Consider the following 19,377-nt stretch of genomic DNA (forward strand, 5'->3'; position numbering starts at 1 on the left):
CCTGTCAAGCATGAAATGATGCCCTTCTGTTAAATGCTTTCTTTTTCATATTGGAATAAAAGTATATGTATATGGTTAATTTTATCGTATCCAAAACCAAATTTCTCTCGCTGAATCAATAATTCTCTCTTGACGTCATTTGAAGCTGAAGTTGTAGGGCTCGTTAACAAAAAGCCCTTTTCGTCCTATGTAATATGATAAAGCATCAACGTCAAGAACCTACTCTAAAATATGCATCATTTTAGCAAGCGTAAAGCAGGAAGCGGATCATTCTTTCCGAATCCGATTTAAAATTCTAAATATACGGCGCGACTCCCGAAATTCCACTAGATTCCCAAAAAGCTCTCTTATACTTACATACGTTTACATAATCCGGCGAGACAGACAAGGGAAAAAGTGACGGGAGCATGAATAATATTGAATAACATGACTCGCAGAGAGCGTTCCTCTGTCGTATCCTTTAAGATAGTATCAATAACAAAATAAACAAACAACAGAAATTTAAATATCAATGTCGGATGTTTAATGCGTAACGCTGGCTATGCGGTGCATGTATAAACTTAGCTGAATCATTCGCAAAAACAATAATTTTATGCCTCAATAGAGGGACTCAGTTGCAAAAGCAAAAGAGAACTACGTGATTAATCACGAAGACGAGTCTATCGCTCATGCCTGGATTCACTCGGTTGAATCTAGAAATCAAGTATCAACCTTTTTTATTTCTTTCTCTTCATAAGGCTTGGTTGGTTTTCTTAATTTTTCAGGTGCACGATTCTTCATTTATTTTCATAAAATAGCTCTTAATGCGACGTTTATATTATACACTATTGAACTCTGAAAGAGAATCTTAATTGGAGAAGTCCGTTAACAAAACGAAAACAGCATATCCAAGCGTGTGAAAGAAATTTAAATGGAAAATATCAATCAAAAATATTTTTTAATCCCCGTCGTGTATAAAGTTAAGATCGATCTGAACAATCGTTTAATCCTATCGACAGCGTTAATTTTTTCCGTGCTCGCGTCAAAGGCAGACTCGACATACACGTCATTGTAACCCCTTTCAATTCCTAAAACGTGCTGTTTAATGCACCTCTTTTTTCACTGCTTGTGTCAGGAGTAGGAAAAAAGATTATTGGAGAATGTTGAATTCGGTCCCTTGAGGCAAGTTCAATTAAAATACCGATTTGTCGTAGTTTTTGCATAAAAAGTAAGAACAAAAGAAATTATTAAAGAGAAAAACGGTAATGCATCGAGAGCGCAGTATATTCTATAAACAGTCAATCCATTAATTCTCCAACTTTTGGCAAGCATTCAAGTGTGTTATATGAATTTCAGTGAGTGTGCAAGTGAAGGCTATAGCAAGGTTGAACGCGATATACCATAAGCCGAAAGGTCTCGCGAAGTAGAATGAGGCCGGCTATGGTCGGACGCGCATTTGGTTCGCGCTTCTCATTAGGAATCGAGCTTGTTTTGCTTTTTTCTCAACGGCGCGTGTCGAGTTTCTATTGTGTGTAGTTTCACGTATACAAACGCGAAAAAAGCAACGCGCATCCCTTGCTTTCGCAATGTTTTTGCTGCCTCCTCCGCAATTTATCAACGCTGCGAAAATTCGCTCCCGCTTGTTTCCACTAATTTCGCAAGCCCGCATCGGCAATACTCACGTACGCGATTCAATCGGAATACATTTCTCGAGCCTCTCGTGCGACGTGTAGCGGCCCGCTCTTCTCTCGATTTAATTACAATTAAATCGCAATTGAGGGTTCGCGCGATATATATGATTTCCGGCCACCCTTGCAGCAGCAGTAGGGCATTATTAGTTCAATCAACGGACAATTTATTTCCGCTGATTGATGGCTCTACTCCGTACGGCGTCGCGTCGTAATTCGACACGATTGCGAACCGCAGCAAGAGACCTCGTGATCGTCGTTGAAAAGTAAAATGCCGTCAGAGAATAAAAGTTGAGCGGTTCCAGCTGACGCGTCATCGAATGATGGACAATTGAGTGACCGGCGCTGTTGGATGCTGCCCCGCCCCCCTCGCTGCTTTCCTGTTTTGGGAAGCTGCATATAGAGCTCGGTGTTTTGGGGCTGATAATAGAAGAGAGCGAGTGACTGGATTAACGAATGGATGAATAGCGGCTCGACCAAGCGGGGATCGAGTTAGTTATGAAAATGTCGCGCCACGAGCAGCAAGTGTCCTATAACTCAAAATTTTGTGCGGTCGTTCAAATTGGGATGACTCGCGCTTATTTATTTAAAGACATTGTTTTGATAACTAGAATAAACATGGAGCAGTTTTTAGGTAAAATAATAGTAATCGTTGTCCGGCTACTCTCGTCAGTCATCTATAGTGCAGCCATTCATCTTCTCGAATACACCACCGTGATCGTATTACAAAACCCAAAGAAAACACTGCCAATAAATCGGAAGCGGATCTGATAAAATTCGGTTATACGTCCGAGGAAAACTCATCAGGCATATCGTCGATCCTGGCCACTGCCCACATATACCTATATGTACAAGGCTTCCTTGAAATTGATTCGCCGCTCGTGCTCTCGTCGCAACAACCAATACATAAAAGCATCTCCGCAGTCCGAGCGCGTTTCGAACTCTTGTTGACCTCGGATTATCGGGAACTCATCAGCCCGAACGATTGTTCTGCGCATCTTCAATCCACACACATACACATGCACTCAGTCACGAATTAGATTATACGTAATTTTCGGCGTATGTAAGTTTTTGTTTTGCTCAGACACAACTAATAACGTGGCTGCTTTTTCAAGCAAAAAGCTAATGCGTATGTAGGGGAGAGCAACTCTGCGTGTTAACTGCAGTTTCGCTCCGTGAATTATAAAGGTTAGAATGATAAATCACGAGTGCAAAGCTTGCTCTTCTTGCTGCGCGGAAAATTGCAGTTTGATTAAACACGTGTATTTCCGCTAGATATTTAATGTACAACAAAACTTACAGTGTAAACATATTTTTTATAGAACTATGGTTACGTCAGTTTGTGCGGCATACTGTATAGACGACTATCCTTTTGTATCGAGTTGTTGAATTTATAATCTTGTGATCCGCAAAATTTATTAGTTATCGGGAAAAATGTACTATGTGTAATACCGTACTCACAACACGCGGTTATATACACATATAAATCAATAATGATTCAAAAGTCGCTGGTATTATGACTCGCCGAAGCGTATAACCCTGCAAAGTATACAGACATCGATGATCGTCGCTTTATATAGAGTGTAATATTTCAAATTTTATTATCACCTTTTTTACCGCTTCGTGGAGGGACAAATTTACGGCCGCAAAAAAAGAGTCGGAAAATCGTCGTCTCGCCGGTTATATAACGTATATCGTGGGAAAGATAAAACGCCGCACGCGCGGTAATTCTGTTCCTCTTTGTTGCGAGTTTTCGCGTTCAGCTAGTACTTAACCGCGACGAATAAGAGTAAAAGAGCCAGTCGTAAAGGTAGAGAGAAAAGAAACAAAATCGGAAATTAAGCGCGAAACTCGTTGGAGCGACTTTGTTTGACGCGCGAACTCGGAAAAACTCTCTTTAATCCATTTTATTTTCGAGTTCATCAGTGGCGAGCTTTTTGACGTTAATTTATTTCAGTATCTGCAAATTATTTCCAAATTTATACGTTGCGTGCCGAGTGTTTACCCCCCTACCCAGAATTATCTTCGAGCCCGGATGTTTGTCTTGCGCGAATTTGCGAGTTACTCTGAGTGAAAATCTTAAGATAAGACGTTACAACGTCGCATGTGAAAAAATTTTACTCTTGCTTGTCACTGTTTCCAAATCTTTTAATGAACTTTTGGATTATTCTATTAAGCTTCAGTTGATGGAATACATGATGTGCGGAGGACCTATTCGATTGAAAGCTTATCATCGTGTTACACTTGACGAAACAGAAGCGAAAATTATCCTTACTTGAATAACATTTCTCATTAAAGTGTGCCAAAGTAACTTGAGCAATTCGCATCAGATAATGGAGTTACAGAACACCATTTCAATATGTCGGGAGAATTTCAGCTGTATGTGCTTAAAATACTCTAATTCTACTGAACTGTTCATTTAATCTTTTTTATTCCAATATATAGTGTGCATAAAACTTTAATTTTCAACATTTCCGAAAAATCGGTACACATGACAGTGGTTGAAAAAAAATGGTTAGGGCCCTGACAGCTGTTCGTTTTTCAGGTCAAAAATAAGCTACGAATAGTTTGACATACTTTTAAAGAAGCATCGTACAGTCTTCGCGTGTTATTTTCTTGTTTATACTCATCGTTCTATTCGACAGCAATGAGTCGTATTTCGCTCTTATGCTTTCATCAGCTGAAAATTGCCTCGGATGATATAGAGCTGCATTTTTGTGAACAATACAGTTTCGGCTTCCCCGAAATATCGATCTATCTCTCCATAACAAAGAAACAAAAACCCGCGGGCTCTACCTCGACAAGCACACTTCTAGTCCAGTCCACAAAAAAAGTAGCAGAGCCAATCGAGCTCAATCCTGCAAAATAGAGCTTACACCTCGAAAACATAAATCAAAATAAATACTATTTCCTCTCGGGTGCTCGTCAGACCACGATAATAAGAAATACGCTCTTCCATAGCATCTCGAACATCCGCTTCCAGTGCATTTCGCCTCATCGCAAACTCGAAGAAGCTTCCCCTCGGCAGGTATACACGTACATAGCGAGAGACTACTTGCGGCCACCGTACGCTCTGATAGTGCGAAACTAGAAAATGGATGCGTCCTGTCAAAGTATCGCGCGGAGACTCAAGTTGGCTCGATTTCCCTCGCGCTATCTCGCCTCTGTCTTGTCGTCGCGTCCACTTTAATTGTCGCGGGCATTGGCTATAGATGCACACACAGTGTGGCGCAGGCCTTCGCTGTGCGGAGAGAGAAACTCGGGCGGGCAATTTTTCGCGAGCCGAGAACTTGCGTGTACGGTTGCGGCTGATCGATCGTCTCGGCGAATGAAGGAGATATGGGTTTTCCAACTTTTTGCGAGGTCTTTGTAATTTTTACGATCGACGAGCTCCTTTTAACGCCGCGGGGGGTCTGTTCTTTTACGATTTGTGCTTTACACTGATAAAATCGTGTAATAAAAAGTGTCCTGATTAAGTTTGTGGTAATTTTGGATATGAAAGTTGAAAATCGAAATACTTACAAAAATTGTATCACGGACTACTTTTTGTTTCGATATCGTCAAGAATTTGTCTTTTATCACTAGCGAAATACACGTATGGTCGACGAATGGTGAAATTAAGTGTGAGTGTACGTACTAAAACTCTTTGTTACAAAAAAAAAATTTTTGAAAATCCCCGTTAAATTCTTTAAATAAAGACCTTTAAACGTTTGAATAAACGAGCAAATTTGAAAAATAACGTAATAGAGAGAAAAAGCCAAATACGTATCACACGAGCTGCTGAATTCTATTCAGCCAAAATTCATCACAGACCGAAAGAGAGCTTTCGGCGCGCTTTGACTTACAAGCCCATTAAAGAACGTTACAGCACGCAGCATTCCCTTCTTTATTAAATCTCAACGCAATCAACTTCATCACTAGAGGACGCGCGTGTGCGCTGTCCCGCGCGCAATATCATAAAATTCCATCCAAATATACGAGTTTCAAAGTTAATAAAGCTAAAGCTCGCTTGCGAGAGGCGCAGAGTCGCGTAAGAAGGTAATCCTGTAGATCTTAAAAAATAAAGAATCAAGACTCGGGGGCAATTTATCACGCGGAATAAAGTGTTCCTAGACACGTAAATATTTGCCTTCATTTTTTTCTCACTCGTCGGAATCTCCCCTACACTGAAAAAAAACACAGTCATTTCTGCTGTAAAGTCCGGTAGTTTTAACCGTTCTGCCACCGTAACGACTGTTCAGTAAGAAAAACGATGTGTCGCTGGTAATTTTGGCGAGTCGCGACTCGTAAAATTGGTTGCTTACGTGGGACACCAGCAAAAAGGACCGAACTGATTCTTTAAAACTACTGAACTCTACGGTAATTTTGGCGAGTCTTCGTACAATGACGGATTACTGGTGCGATTTCAGTTAAAATGGCTGAGTTTTTTTTCAGTGTACTCCCCTACTCTCGGCTCGCGGCCGAGGGAGACGCTGTACATTATATTCCGCGCACGGAAGTGTACAGGCGCACGAACTTCAATTTCGGAGATGCGTTTGACGCAGCCGCGCGTCTGACATGTTATGTCCCCTGAAAAGATACATATCTATAATGGACTTCATGAGTAGCCGCAAACTAAGTTTTCCCGCGCGCCGAGAATGATAAATGTAAAAAACTCGCTGGATTAGGAAAAGGGAAGGAAGGAAAATCAGTGGAGCATCTTCAAGCTGTTATTCAAATCAATATAGAGGATTCTAAACGTGATATGGAAAAACGGGGTGCGATGTTACTGTTATTGCATGCCGGCTTATGCGCGTTGCGATTACAATGGGCCATGATTTAAGCAGAAACTTTGGCTGGTAATTCATAGATTATGTCTCGGAAGAGGTAATGGCTGTGAAGAAGATGAAAAAGTACATTGTTGATCGTTTACCATCTCGAGGGTAACGTAACTTTATACTATCGTCGCATTTTTTTCACGAGGAAGAGCCATCGCGAGCTTTGTTCCCGCCACCCAAAAGGAATTCCGACCTCTCGATAGCGGAAGTGATGCAAGTGTCAACGCCTGATCTTTCTCGCTGAAATTCCTCGTTTCCGCAGTCATTTTGAAGCAGTCGATAAGCATATACGAATCGAAAAACCAGCCGATTTCGTCGAGGGGAACGTAGAATCTCGACCCCCTCCTGGTCATTTATCATATAGCCGAGCTCCCGATACAAATGTCACGCAAATTTGCACGCACACGTGACAAATTAACACGGCTAGTCGACCAACACGTATATTAATGTACGCTTGGAATTTCTCGGAAACGTTGGAATATGTAAAAAAAGGGATGATCCGTGTGGTATAACGCCTTTGTTATTAAGTCTGGTCTTGGCACATTTGTTTCTTTTAATATAGGGTTATCGCACCCTACACTCGCCCTCGCAAAAAAAAAGACTTCTTATCTCTTCTCGTTTCCTCCTCAAGCGCCGTGAACATTTTTTGTTTGCCGGCAGCTCTATCACTTACGCAACCAGTTTCTTCTCTCCTTCTCTCGTGAAGAAATATGCCTCTTTCGCAGCACGATCCTGGTCTCGGGCGATTAATTTACGAGAGCAACTGTTGTGTATGTAGGCTTAATGGTCGCTCGTTTAGCGGCTTATTTATGGAATTGTTTTGGAATGGTTATGTGCTCGAGAAAATGTATTTCGCGCCAATCAAGAACTTGTAACAGTTGTAGACGAAGTCGTGGCGATAATTGATATGATTTTGATCACCTCGTGTTTCATCAGCATAAAGTTCGTAAATTGTATAATTCCGCTTCCAGGTCCTAATTGAATGATAAGCTGAACAATCATAGCTCGAAGGAAGATGATAAGGTAAAAGTTGCCGCGAAGCCAGACGTGAGAGACATTGTCACTTTAGTAGGGGGATCTCAAAGATTGTGCTTCTTCTCTCGTTGCACTATTCATCCGCACTTCGTAGAAGTTCGGAAAGAAAGCAATCGCTGGAAAATGAGCTACTCTTGGCCAGAGAGTGGCATCAGAAAGTTAAACTTACACGAGAAGTGTCGCACCTGGAAAAATCTTTTCCGCGTCCTCGAATCATGTTTATTCAGAAGTTTCTTTCCACGGAGTCGCTCGTCACCTTTTCACTTCGGAACAAACGTTGACTACATACTACAGGTATTCTATACCTGAGCAAAGCGAGCTTAATTTGAATGAGCTCGATTCATCATTTTCACTGTATAAAGCTAGAATATTTAGCCTTTAATAATTAGTTTATAAACTAGTTTAATTAGTTCACAAGTTGATAGTTTAACTACTCATATTCGAAAAATTAATGCTGTACATTAAGAATGCACATACGCTGGATCATTGCGATTCAAATCATACTATTACTGGTTAAGTAATTTGTTTAAAATCCGCGGTTTTAACGTTATACAACCAAGCAGTTCATTTAATTTAGAGCTTGATGACGTTCAGTCATAGAATCGATTTTGTTATAGCACATACAAATTTAATGATAAGGGGATATACGCAATATCTCTCTCGAACAGTTTCAGAGCGATTTATAACTGTTACGGTTAAGTCTTCAAATAGACATGAATTTTAGATATTCTCTTCAATAAGTGAAAGGAATTTATTGTATATGACTACGACATGGCGCCTGCTGAATAACGCATAGTGATATTATATTGCATATATACCATGGAACTTTAGTACTCAATAACCTACTAGACATCTTCCAATACACTCGCAATCAGTAAAAATGAAAATTATTAAAAAGTTGCCACAAACTTTCATCCATAATAATGCTTTTAGCAAAGAAAAACATAAATTTGTATTGTTGTATTATTCGATGGAAAGAGCAAAAACTTTAGTTTATTATCAGTTTCCCAGGCGAGATAATAAAATCGATGTCTGCTACAAGCTCTCCAAACTAAACAAACTATGAAGCCTCTGTTCTGATCTAGTTACAGTGATTTATCGATGCGTTTATGTTACTTAGCTTTTACCACAACTCTTTCCCTGTCAGTCTCAGTATACGACTTTATGAAAATAAACATTTGCATTTTGAGAACAACATCGTTTCAAGTTTTATATAACACCACCAATAAATAATCAAATATTTTAACTGCCCATGAATATATGGTAATACCTTTTATATCGAATTTTCGAGTTTACCCGCTGTAGATATTACGATCGTTCCGAAGCTGAACCAAAAAACCTCGAGTCGAGATTCCAGCGCGTTGATATCATCAGATCGTCCTGCGAGAATTGATAAAGCCGCAGACGGCGGAACCGAAGAACCGTGCTCGAGCTGTATGCACACCGCAGGGGCTCCGTAATCCCTCTCTCTCTCTCTCTCTCTCTCTCTCTCTCTTTCACTTAACGGCGCGCACGCATGGGCTCCGTTCGGACTTTGATAATAATTCACGCCGATCGCACTACAGGTATACGACATACGAGTAAGTTGCAGCGAAGAGTTTCGCCAGACGCTGCCGGCCATCGCCCGAGGAGCGCAGCTTCGCGCCGACTAGTTGGGCGGATCTCTGCCCGGCGAAGTATATAATATAATTAGATATGGAGCCGCAACTTCTACTTATACCATTAAACGCGCGCATATCTTTGGGCGCTCGAGCGTCTAACGCAATCGCTCTGCGAAGAATCTTCATAAATCGCTGCAGCCCCAAGTTTCGGGAACGGGTATAGCTTTTCTGATATAGCCGATCGATAAATTTCGAGTATGTGCTTCGCAGCGTTATTGCGGCTAATATGCAACTTTCGTGCCCAACTCGATGATGGATTCTAAATTTTTCTGTTTTTTTTGCACTAGTCGAAGTCGCAAAGAGGAAATTGAACAAGTGAATTGCGCCGGAGGATAAGAGAATCACCGAACATGTAGGTTAAGAACCCTTGTATGGGACAAGACTACATTAAAGTGACCTTCTCTCACAAGTTGTCGCCGAGAACTGACGCTCTACTCATTAAACGCCACCGAAAACTCGGGCCCGCTAGAACAAAGACGCTTTCCCGAGGACTACCGAAGGGACTCGAAGCAGTGCGCGCGCTCCTCTATATCTATAGCTATACACACCCAGTCATGTGCCCGCGCGAACGCCTCTCGCCACTCGACTCTCTAGCCTGGCAGTCACAGATCGGCCCTTTAGCCTCTTCGCATTGAAAGTGACCTTCAAAATCCGGGGAGTAAACTCCCTACTGAGGTCGTGGCAGTCTAAGAATGATTATATAATCACTCCTAACCGTATTGGCCTGAAGCCACGAATCGCCTTGTCGATTCGCGCATATGAGAGCCAAATGACGGAAAAACGTTCGCTAAAACTACTAATAGGTAGAATATATTATTAATAAAGAATAAATACGCCGCACTTACTCTTATCCCTAGTAGTCCTGTTACGTCCGCAACAACCCTAAAGTGTGCGGCGGGTGAAGCGGTATAAGTCCATTTTGCCGAGTTGAGCCGAGATAAAAAGACTTTAATCTTTCGAGTAGATTTGCACTTCTCGAATGAAGAAATACAGTGTGAACTCGTCCGGAGCTTATTGCAAGGGTTCATTTAAAAAACTGAGAGCAAACGTAGAATATCCATATTCATCAATCAGTGAGAGCGAGAGCGTCGGTCCTTCCGAAAAAGGAAAAATCTTAATCAATGAACACCCGCCAGGAGCTCGATTCCTCAATCCCGCGTCCCCATAAAGACCCTCGGCAATTTTTGCCTATCTTGCGCAGAGAGTAGCCGATGACAAACGTTTTGGGCTCCTGACGCCTGACATAGGTGGGGCGATCGGTCCTAGTTTATACGCGCATCGAGGGGTGTGCGGCGTGGATCGAAAAATTATTATACAGCATCGGAGCATTACGACCCGGCGAGAGGGACTGGGACGTGGCGGGAAGAGCCGGGCGGTGTCACGACGTGGAGAGCAATCAATAGCGAGGCTAATCGGCCGACTCTATATGGGCGAAGATGGACTTTTCGCCGGACCTGCAGTCTCGCGCGACTAATCCGATTAGGCGAGGACTCGTCGGTCCGCGCTTTGTGTAATTTGTAACGCCATCGCGGCTGCAGAGGGTCGACTGGGCAGCCTATATTATTACACTGCACCGAGAGTTTTGAGGCTTTGAAAATCCCCAGCAACAGTTCCTCTTCAAGTCCGTCCGCTCACTCAAGCGCCTGGTCCTAATCGCGCGCACTTGTCGGCTATTCCCACGGGAGACGCTACTGCGGTCGATTTTGTCTTCCCTTCCGGATTCATATTATTTTTTATACGCCTACCTCTGTTGCCGAAATCTAGTGGATACCGGGGTTACGCGAGCACGAGGAGTGCACCCATGGGCCTCTTGCGTACCTACCCTCCGCTCACTTCCCGTACCCAAAATATCGCCGACCGCCCAGTGTGATCCTTCCCGCTGCTACAGGTATACCGCCGTCTTTCAATTTTGCCTGATATGAGCAGCCGAACTTTCTTTGTTCTTGGCCTGCATATAGATGTGATATTTTTCCGACCCCCTTTATGCACCTAACGGAATTCCGGGCTCACTCGATTGAGGCGGCGATCGATGCCCGCGACTATACTCATACACGCACGAATAGAGCCGGTCGCTACACTGTTTTGCTACCCTTGGCTCGGATCTGGCGTGCGCTGCCGGCTAGAATACATTATACGGTATAGAAATTTTCGATGCGTCATCCTCTCTGGTAAATCAAGAGAGCGGCTGGTTATACTTTCATCCAGAACACCTACGCCGATACATGCGTTGTTTTTTTCATCCATCATCGGGAATTTGATGCGGTTAATCAAAATTTTTATTCTCGAGAGTTTCATCTGGATTTGATATTATGCTGTGAAAAATTCGACGACGAGTAAACTTTTTGACGCTTCATAACACTCTATATCTTTACTGTTAAAGTTTCATTTAGAGGAACATGATACGCTTTCGTCCCGACGATCCCAAAATAAAATCTACTTCTTTTATCCAGAGGCCATTCAAGAAGTCATAAGATTACTTTTATTGTGGAAGTCAATTTTTCCGGAAATATTTATCTTCTGACATCATCGGATATTTTGTTCTTCCTAACTTTCTCAATTACGCGTACGCGTGTACAAATCTATGGAGGCAAGTTTTAAATGATATCTATACTTCATTTCTGTATCTTAATTTGTGTAGAATCAATTCGGGTTTGTTTTTGTTATTAAATGAAATATGAATGATGGAGCCGATATCGATAATTTTGACGAATATAAAATCAACACAATTATTAAGTCACAATTGTGTTGTCGCAGGACGTCACACAATAATAGTCGTAAAACATGTGTCTCGGACCAGCCGTCTCTTTTGATCAAACAAATCCTCCATAAGCGTAAGATTTAGTAATCCAGTCACGCAGCAGTTGCCATGGCGGTTCGAAAAATGTATATAGCGATATTACGATTCAACGGCTCCTATAGTGTGTAAATGGCCGAGTTTCACCGAGTCTGCAAGCTTCGCGTGTGTGATATTATGAGTGTAGAGAGTTTGAAAGTTCGATTTTATTTTCAATTCTTGGATCGATTATTAGCTGAGATTTTCAAGTTATCACAATATCATAAACTGAATCCTCAACAATTTAGCTAAATTTAACAAAGAACTTACTTAATTAGGCATATAAATTTCGCAATGATTTTACGAAGATCTATTAATTTTGGATCGTCCTCTGTGAGCTTAACTTTTCCCGATAGCCAATCAACTCCTGCACACTTTAACCGAATTACAAACTGTAACGTCGAACTGTTTCACAGCTGCGCAGAGACTAGTATTTCGCCGGTGTGGTTTTCATATTTTCTCGGTATAAGGAACGGTTTTAGAAACGAATACTCCATTTAAATTGCTTTGTTTCCTTTTCTAAACTGATGAGCAAGGACGAGGAGAAGCAGATGTTAAGTAGTTCAGAGCATCCAATTCATGACCTATGCGATGGATGCTCGATTGAAAAGGTTCACCCTGCGCTTTTTCCCCAGTTGTGCGTGTCCACATCCTCATGAGGGAAACATCAGCGACACGCCGGTCGTCCGCGGGAAATTGACATGTCCTCTCGCTGTCCGCGACAACGTACACGCAACCGCACATCGAATTCCGGGATTGACTCTTTGTTTAAATATATATGACGCAGGCAATCGAGGTGCATCGATGGGCTTGTGAGAGGCCACTTTTTAGAGGAAACTTTTCGCGATTCTGCTGCCGTTGTATTGTTGTGCCGATAAAGCGGGAAAGCTTAGCTATAGAGCGCAAGATCTCTCGCGTGTGGATGGATGATTCTTTAGAATCGAGAGCTTTAATATGCGGCTGTCTATGTCCTATAGATATCAGGAAGAGAGTGTCGGACAAAAAGCTGTTGATTCTTCTATTTTCGAAATCCTACTAGTTTCACGAATGTTCGTTCAGCGAATTATTCCGTTTAGACGTTCTCGAGCTCATAAACTACTACCGTGAAAATTACGCAATAATAATCGTTCGAAATATAACGACAAATGCATGTATAGTTTCGTGTGTCCGGTGAAATATCTCATTCGCTATTGGCTAACTGAGAGTTCGTCATCTGGTCCTACTGAACGAGATAGAACTTTCGTTACTTTCCAACTTTTGTTCGAAAAGTTATGCGTATGAAATCCGGTTCCAGAACTTGTCTATTTTGAATCGTTGAAACTCAGTGAATTTTCACGCTGCAGTGTGCGGGGAAGCTATTGTCGTAGTGGATGTGTATACGAGAAATCCAAATAATACAGTTATTTTAAGATGGTTTTCGGGTATAACGTTCGGATAAACCAGAAAAAGCTTTTACAGGTTTTTGCGACATTTTACAAGAGTTTTTGTAATAGTTTCAAAATGTTAAAGACGGATTTGAAAACAAGCCGTTGTTTGCGCTTTCGTCTTTTAAAAATTGAAAAATAAGACTCACCTGTCTATAGATATGGCCATGAGGGTGAAGACACTGGCGCATATCGTGATGACCGCAATGAACTGGCTGATCTTGCAGTAAAGGTTGCCGAACGGCCAGTGGCTGTTGAGCATGTAGGTGTAGTTGAATATGACGTTGAGCGTCGAGACCATGGCGTCGGCGATGCTGAGATTGACGAGAAAGTAGTTGGTGACGGTTCGCATGCGTTTGTGCGCGAGGACGATCCAGATGACGATGAGGTTGCCACCGGTCGCGACGACGATCATCCCGGCGAAGAGGACGGTCCAGATGATCTGTCGCCACCAGGGCAGTATGAACTTGTTCGAATTCTGGGCGTCGGAGTCGTCGAAGAGGCTGGCGTTGCCGGTGCCGTTGATGAATCCATCCAACTCATAGAAGGCTCCAGGCCAGGTCGTCGAGCCGATGATGCTCGGGCTCAGCTGGTCCAGCAGCAGACCGCTAGTGCTGCTGTTCAGAATAGGCTGCACCGACTGCAGCAGCGTCTCCTCCAACGTCATCTTCGATGGTTTGCCTTGAAGACACTGCTGCTGCTGCTGCTGAAGCGTCTAGGCTCCCGGGGTCGACTGCTGTGATCTGACGATCTGGAACAGAATTGGAAAGATTGATGCGGGTGTTATACTCGTGGGTTTTAGGAAGTGCGAAGGATAAAAAGTTCATTGGGCTGTGGAGAGGAGAGCTCGCACGCGAGCAAGTAGAATGCGCCGAACTGGGTCAGACGCGCAACGTCGCTAAATGATAAACTGAAATGTGCTAAATTCAGCTGTAATCTAATCATCCTTTTTTGGATGTGCACTTTTGGAAATTAGCAAAAGGGACAGGTTTGCTTCGCTGATCCGAATAAAAAAAAACGCTTTTCACATCGACAAGAGCACGAAGTTGATTGTTGCTGCAGTAGTGACAGTATATTCTAAATTACGTCTTTCCGATCTCATCACAGTTACAAGCTCTCGACTCGCATGGACGTTCTCGAAAATTTGACAGACCGCACAATATAGATACAAAATAAAAAAGGGGGCTCTGAAACCCTCGGCGCGTCCGACAGCTCTCTCGCTCTTTTTCGCGTCTAAAAACTTTGTCGCTGCCCGTCCCAATAAAATTCAAATCGAAGGGCGCTCGCGTAGCTGGAAAAACTCCCGATCCGATAAAACCCCGCCGGCAAAAAGGCAGTTTCGTGATCGTTAAACAAAACAACAGAAGCGAGATCCGCGGCAGCAAGAAGAGGTGTATCGAAGACGGGAAATCCTGCGGTGTCGTTTACTCAACGGCGACGCAGTGGCTTTTTATTGGCCGATTTCGCGGTCGCCAGATTCGGGGCCAAGCCACCTCGTCATCCCTTTCAGCTTCGGTCTTTTGTTCTTTCGCTGCTATGCCGTGAGCGAGAAGCCCCTCGTTGGGGAGAGTTACGTTTTACGAGCGCTTTAACGCCCCTATCGCGATACGCCACGCCGCGCGCGAGTTAATTAAGGCTGCGGTTATTTGACGATTTCTTGGCTCTCCTGATCTCTATTTTATTATTATACGAATAGACTTTATATAATGCTCCGATGCGGATACAATCTCGCGATTGTATCCGCATCGGAGCTTTCGCGGTTCCTTTTCTCTTTACGAAGATGTCTCGCGACTTTCTCGCCTCCCCTTGATTTTGATTAATGCACGTTTTATGAGGCCGCGGTCCGTCCCTTTTTATGAGTTCTTATATCGGCTGATATGCGCTGGTCGTCAATAAATTGATCAATCGGCGATATCGGGCGCGTTTTCTCATCAATCATCCTATTCTTGTCGACTAATCAAAGCTCTGATTGTAAAACTTTCGCGACGGGAATTTTCAAAATCATCCTCTTATTGTCGTTGAAAGATAAAAAGCAGGCTAATAACCTGCCCCTATCTCTCTCTCGTGTGCCCCTCAAACGCGATTTCGCTAATCGAGTGATCCTTAATTCTCTCTTATCATCGGATTTTCCCTTTTCCATCTACTCGTACTACTTTGATCCTCCAATTCACTTCCCTTGCGACTTTGATCTTTCTCTCATTCCGTTTCTCCCATAGTGCTATCGGCGCAAAAAGGGGTAATAGTAGGCGGACAGTCTAGTCGGCGCCGGGAATGAAAGCTCTCGCGAAATCCAGCAGAGGCTCGGAAAATAATTTTCCCTCGGCGCGCAGCTCGTTACACGAGCCAATAATGAGATTTAAATGAAAAAGTCGCCGCACCAAATGCGGACAGTCGTTTGTCGCTTTTTCCTATTGTCAGCATAGTGGATGTGGATTACATCAATGCGCGGCGATCTGTTATCGCTGATCGACCGGACGATTACCCTTGGCTCGCCCTATCGTATCCCTATGCAATACGATTTTGTGTGGATTTCCTTGAAGGCGTGTCGGTTTCTTTTTCAATTCTCAAACGCTAATCGCCACAGTGATACACGCATGTCTACTCTTTAATATAACGTTGGAATCTCTGTGGCCTATGCCACTTTTCATTATTGTCGGTCTCTCTGTCGATATTCGCGGTCGCAGAGTTTGTTTCCATTCTGCTCTGCCACTCGAGGATATTTTATCCCCGAGTCGGAGCAGGACTTTTAGAAAAGTGGCTGATGCTGGCGGGCGTGCGCGTGTTTGTCTGGTGTGGGAGGTTTTGGCGAAAGCGGAAAAATCAAGGTAGGCGAGGGCAAAGCGAATATCCGTGTTTTTCTTTCTCTCCGGTAAGCTGTTTCGGGAATTCGAGCGACAGCGGGCTGTTGAGTGGAGTGATTTCGAGGATTATGTTTGCTCGCTTTTCTTCATAAGCCGTTGAAAGTTTCATATTCGATTTTTTATTTACGAATCTTTTTTTCACTTTTTCAAGTAGAAAAGTGCAGACTTCACTTTCGTGCGATTGAATTAAATTTGATGAGATTATGCTCTCGTTAAAATTTATGATTCCTCAATACCTGCAAATGTATGCTGATTGACATTAGCACCTGTGGATTTTGATATTGAATAAGCCTTGCGAACTTGAAGAAAATGTAATTCTTTCTCGAGACTGACCATGCACCATAAAAATATGTTTAATTGTGCAGGAGAGCTTATAACGGAACATTCTTCCGAAGGCAGTTTTTAACTTCTCATAGCAAGATTATACATATTTCAACGCGAAGTAGGACGGTAATGTAATATAAAACGCGGCAACATCCTCAATTTTGAAAATCCTGACCTGGATATGAGGAAGCAAGCGGAAGAACTAATGGGGCGCATTTTTAGTACATAAAAAAGCTTTCATATTTCAGTCCTAACGAGTGACACCTTTTACACAGCTTTAGCTCTCAGAAATGCTATCTCAGATAGCAGAGAGATCTCGTGAAAATTTATCGTGATATCACGCGCACACTGCTTCTTTTATCCGATGACAATTCACGCTCTCCACATGAAAACAATAACAATTCACGCTATATAATAGAAATGCATAGTTCGAAACGATGAATATTAACGAAGCCGTTGTACACGAATTTGGGTAACATAGCCAAAGTAATATATGTTAAACTAGCGTAGTTCCGCGATACGCAATAATGGTACTTCTAATTAGCTCCTGATTATAGCTTATACTTTAGTGATGAAGCCAATTTTGCTCAATACCGATAAACTCATTATACAGCCACGCAAAGAGTCATTGTTTTCCCAGATATTACACAAGTATAGTATACTCAACAGCACATATATACATATACGATATTGCACTCTCTCGACACCTGCGGTCGGCGAATAATCCAGCATTTTCCGCCACCAATTTGTCTCGGAATCCGACTCTACTGTCTAGCTCATGCTCACCCAGCAGCTATACGGTATACTATAGCTCGCTGTCAAAAGGAAAAGTGCAACCTCTCTCTCTCTCCCTCTCGATTTTCCCAGAGAAAAGCTCGCGCAATTTTCCTTCCTTATTGTCTCGTCTCTTTCTCCCCCTCATCACAGCGTGTGTAAGCCACGCGTGCACGTACGTACGTATAGAGCGGCGATATTTTTTTACGGAAGCAAGAGCAAAAGAGGGAAAGAGCGGGACGTACTTTGCCGCGATTGGCACGGATACTTCTGTAATTGGAATTTTTCTCGGCGAGAGAGGAAAAGATAGAGAGTATAAACCTGGACTAGAGAGGCGGCGAAATTCGAAGAAGAGAGAATAGTTGCTACTGCGCGAGACGACGGCTTACGGAAACGAGTCGAGAGAAAGAGAAAGGGAGAGGGAGAGAGGATGAACAGCTGATGCCTGCGATTGAACTGTCTCGTCGCCAAAGCTTCCTCCAAGTTTGAATTATCGCGACTGTATCGTGGCGTGCGTGAACTTGGCGCGGGAGAAAATTGAAAAATTTCGTATTCCTCGGCTGCGTTTGAGCTCTGAAATATTGCTCGGAGGGCGCCAAGATAGAATTAGAGCCTTTTTTAGGTATCTTGGACGGATGGGCCGCTGAGAAATTTCAATGGTAAATGCTAGAACAATGTGGAGGCGCCAAATAGAGCGAGTTCTGGCATTGTTGGAGAGTGGTCCTTGTGTGGCATCTAGGAAATTCTGTATGGTTTTTCGGGGAAAAAATGAGCCAATAGATCGACCGAATCGAAGCTTGAATTTTTGAACGTTAAGCCTATGACATTTTAATTTTGTATATTTTATCGCAACTAGGTCGAACCTTGTAGAGCCATGTAAATGGAATCAGTGCCAGTATCGTATTATACACTCTTCGCCTCGATCTGTCTCACATATTCAGCGCACAAAATACACGCGCATAATCCCAGTACGCAAAATTCTAATTTCGAGCGGACTGCGTCTCTTTGCAAAAACTTCATGTTTATATTAAAAGATGCGAGCATTGATAAAACGCGAACGTCCATATATGGATACCCCGCTAGCATATACCTCACACTTGTAGGTGGTTGATGCACGCCCGGCGTGACGTACTTACACGGAACTCGACTTTATTCTCGCTCAAAAGTTCGTACGTATGACTCCTGCGGAGGAGAGCTGTCGCAATGAATTCTCTGGGTTGGCGAGCCAGAAATTAATGGCTTCACTCGCGTGGCGCTGATTACTGATTTGTCAATGCGGTTTTCCTATTATTCTCTCGTATCACTTAGCGCGAAACGGCGTTGCTGGCGATGGGAATTTCCCCGCATAATCGTTTGCGCACCAGGCAATTTTGAGCTTCCCGCGAAATTTTAACAAGTCTAGTTCGCGCCGAAGTGCGCGAGTGCGAAAGTTATTTCAATCCGTTATAAAGTTTGAAGAGACGGCGATGATATCAAAATGTTCTCTCCTCGCCTTTTTAAAACCGGTGAGATAAGAAAAAACAGCGCGAAATCCACTTGCGCAACGAGGTGTAAAACGTCATAAAAGTAAAACTCGCCCGCCGGCGCTAGGAATTTCAACGGAGAGTCGCCGTGGTTTTGACGTTCGACTGCGAATTTAATTTGATTCATAAAACCAGAGCTCTTGCAGCTGCGCGACCGCCGTGCGTAAAAGGTGTAACACAATTAGTGTAGTAACACAATTGTTCTGGCGTGAAAATACCAATGCTTTTCCGGCTCGAGTTTTCCGAAAGGCGGAAAAATAAGCTTCGGGTTTACTTTTCTAGATAGAAGCACCAAAATGGAACTTCAATATTTGATCGCGTAAATTATGAACAGACCTGTGAGCGGGTGTTTATTCATTTTTTAACGAAACAAGCGGTTCGTCTATCTTTTACTCGAGTATTTTATAATGAAACGGATCAACGATAATCTTCGAGTTATGGCTGCGTATAAAAGTTCC

At 42.9% G+C, this 19,377-nt stretch overlaps 1 protein-coding gene across 16 annotated transcripts in view; it reads right to left on the reverse strand.

The window, feature by feature from the left end:
- Positions 1–19,377, reverse strand: part of LOC100124104 (tachykinin-like peptides receptor 99D) — a 67,612-nt gene that overhangs the window by 20,968 nt on the left and 27,267 nt on the right. For all 16 annotated transcript variants that reach the window (XR_001729416.3, XR_001729417.3, XM_001607906.6 and 13 more), the window contains exon 3: positions 13,587–14,188. Coding sequence is in view for 14 of the 16 variants with exons in the window: in XM_001607906.6 (XP_001607956.2) it covers positions 13,587–14,104 (518 nt within the window). In the remaining 2 variants the exon portion in view is untranslated. The remainder of the gene's footprint in view (positions 1–13,586; positions 14,189–19,377) is intronic.

This window comes from Nasonia vitripennis, chromosome 5 (assembly GCF_009193385.2).
Source record: "Nasonia vitripennis strain AsymCx chromosome 5, Nvit_psr_1.1, whole genome shotgun sequence".
In the NCBI taxonomy this organism is placed as follows: Eukaryota; Metazoa; Arthropoda; class Insecta; order Hymenoptera; family Pteromalidae; genus Nasonia; species Nasonia vitripennis.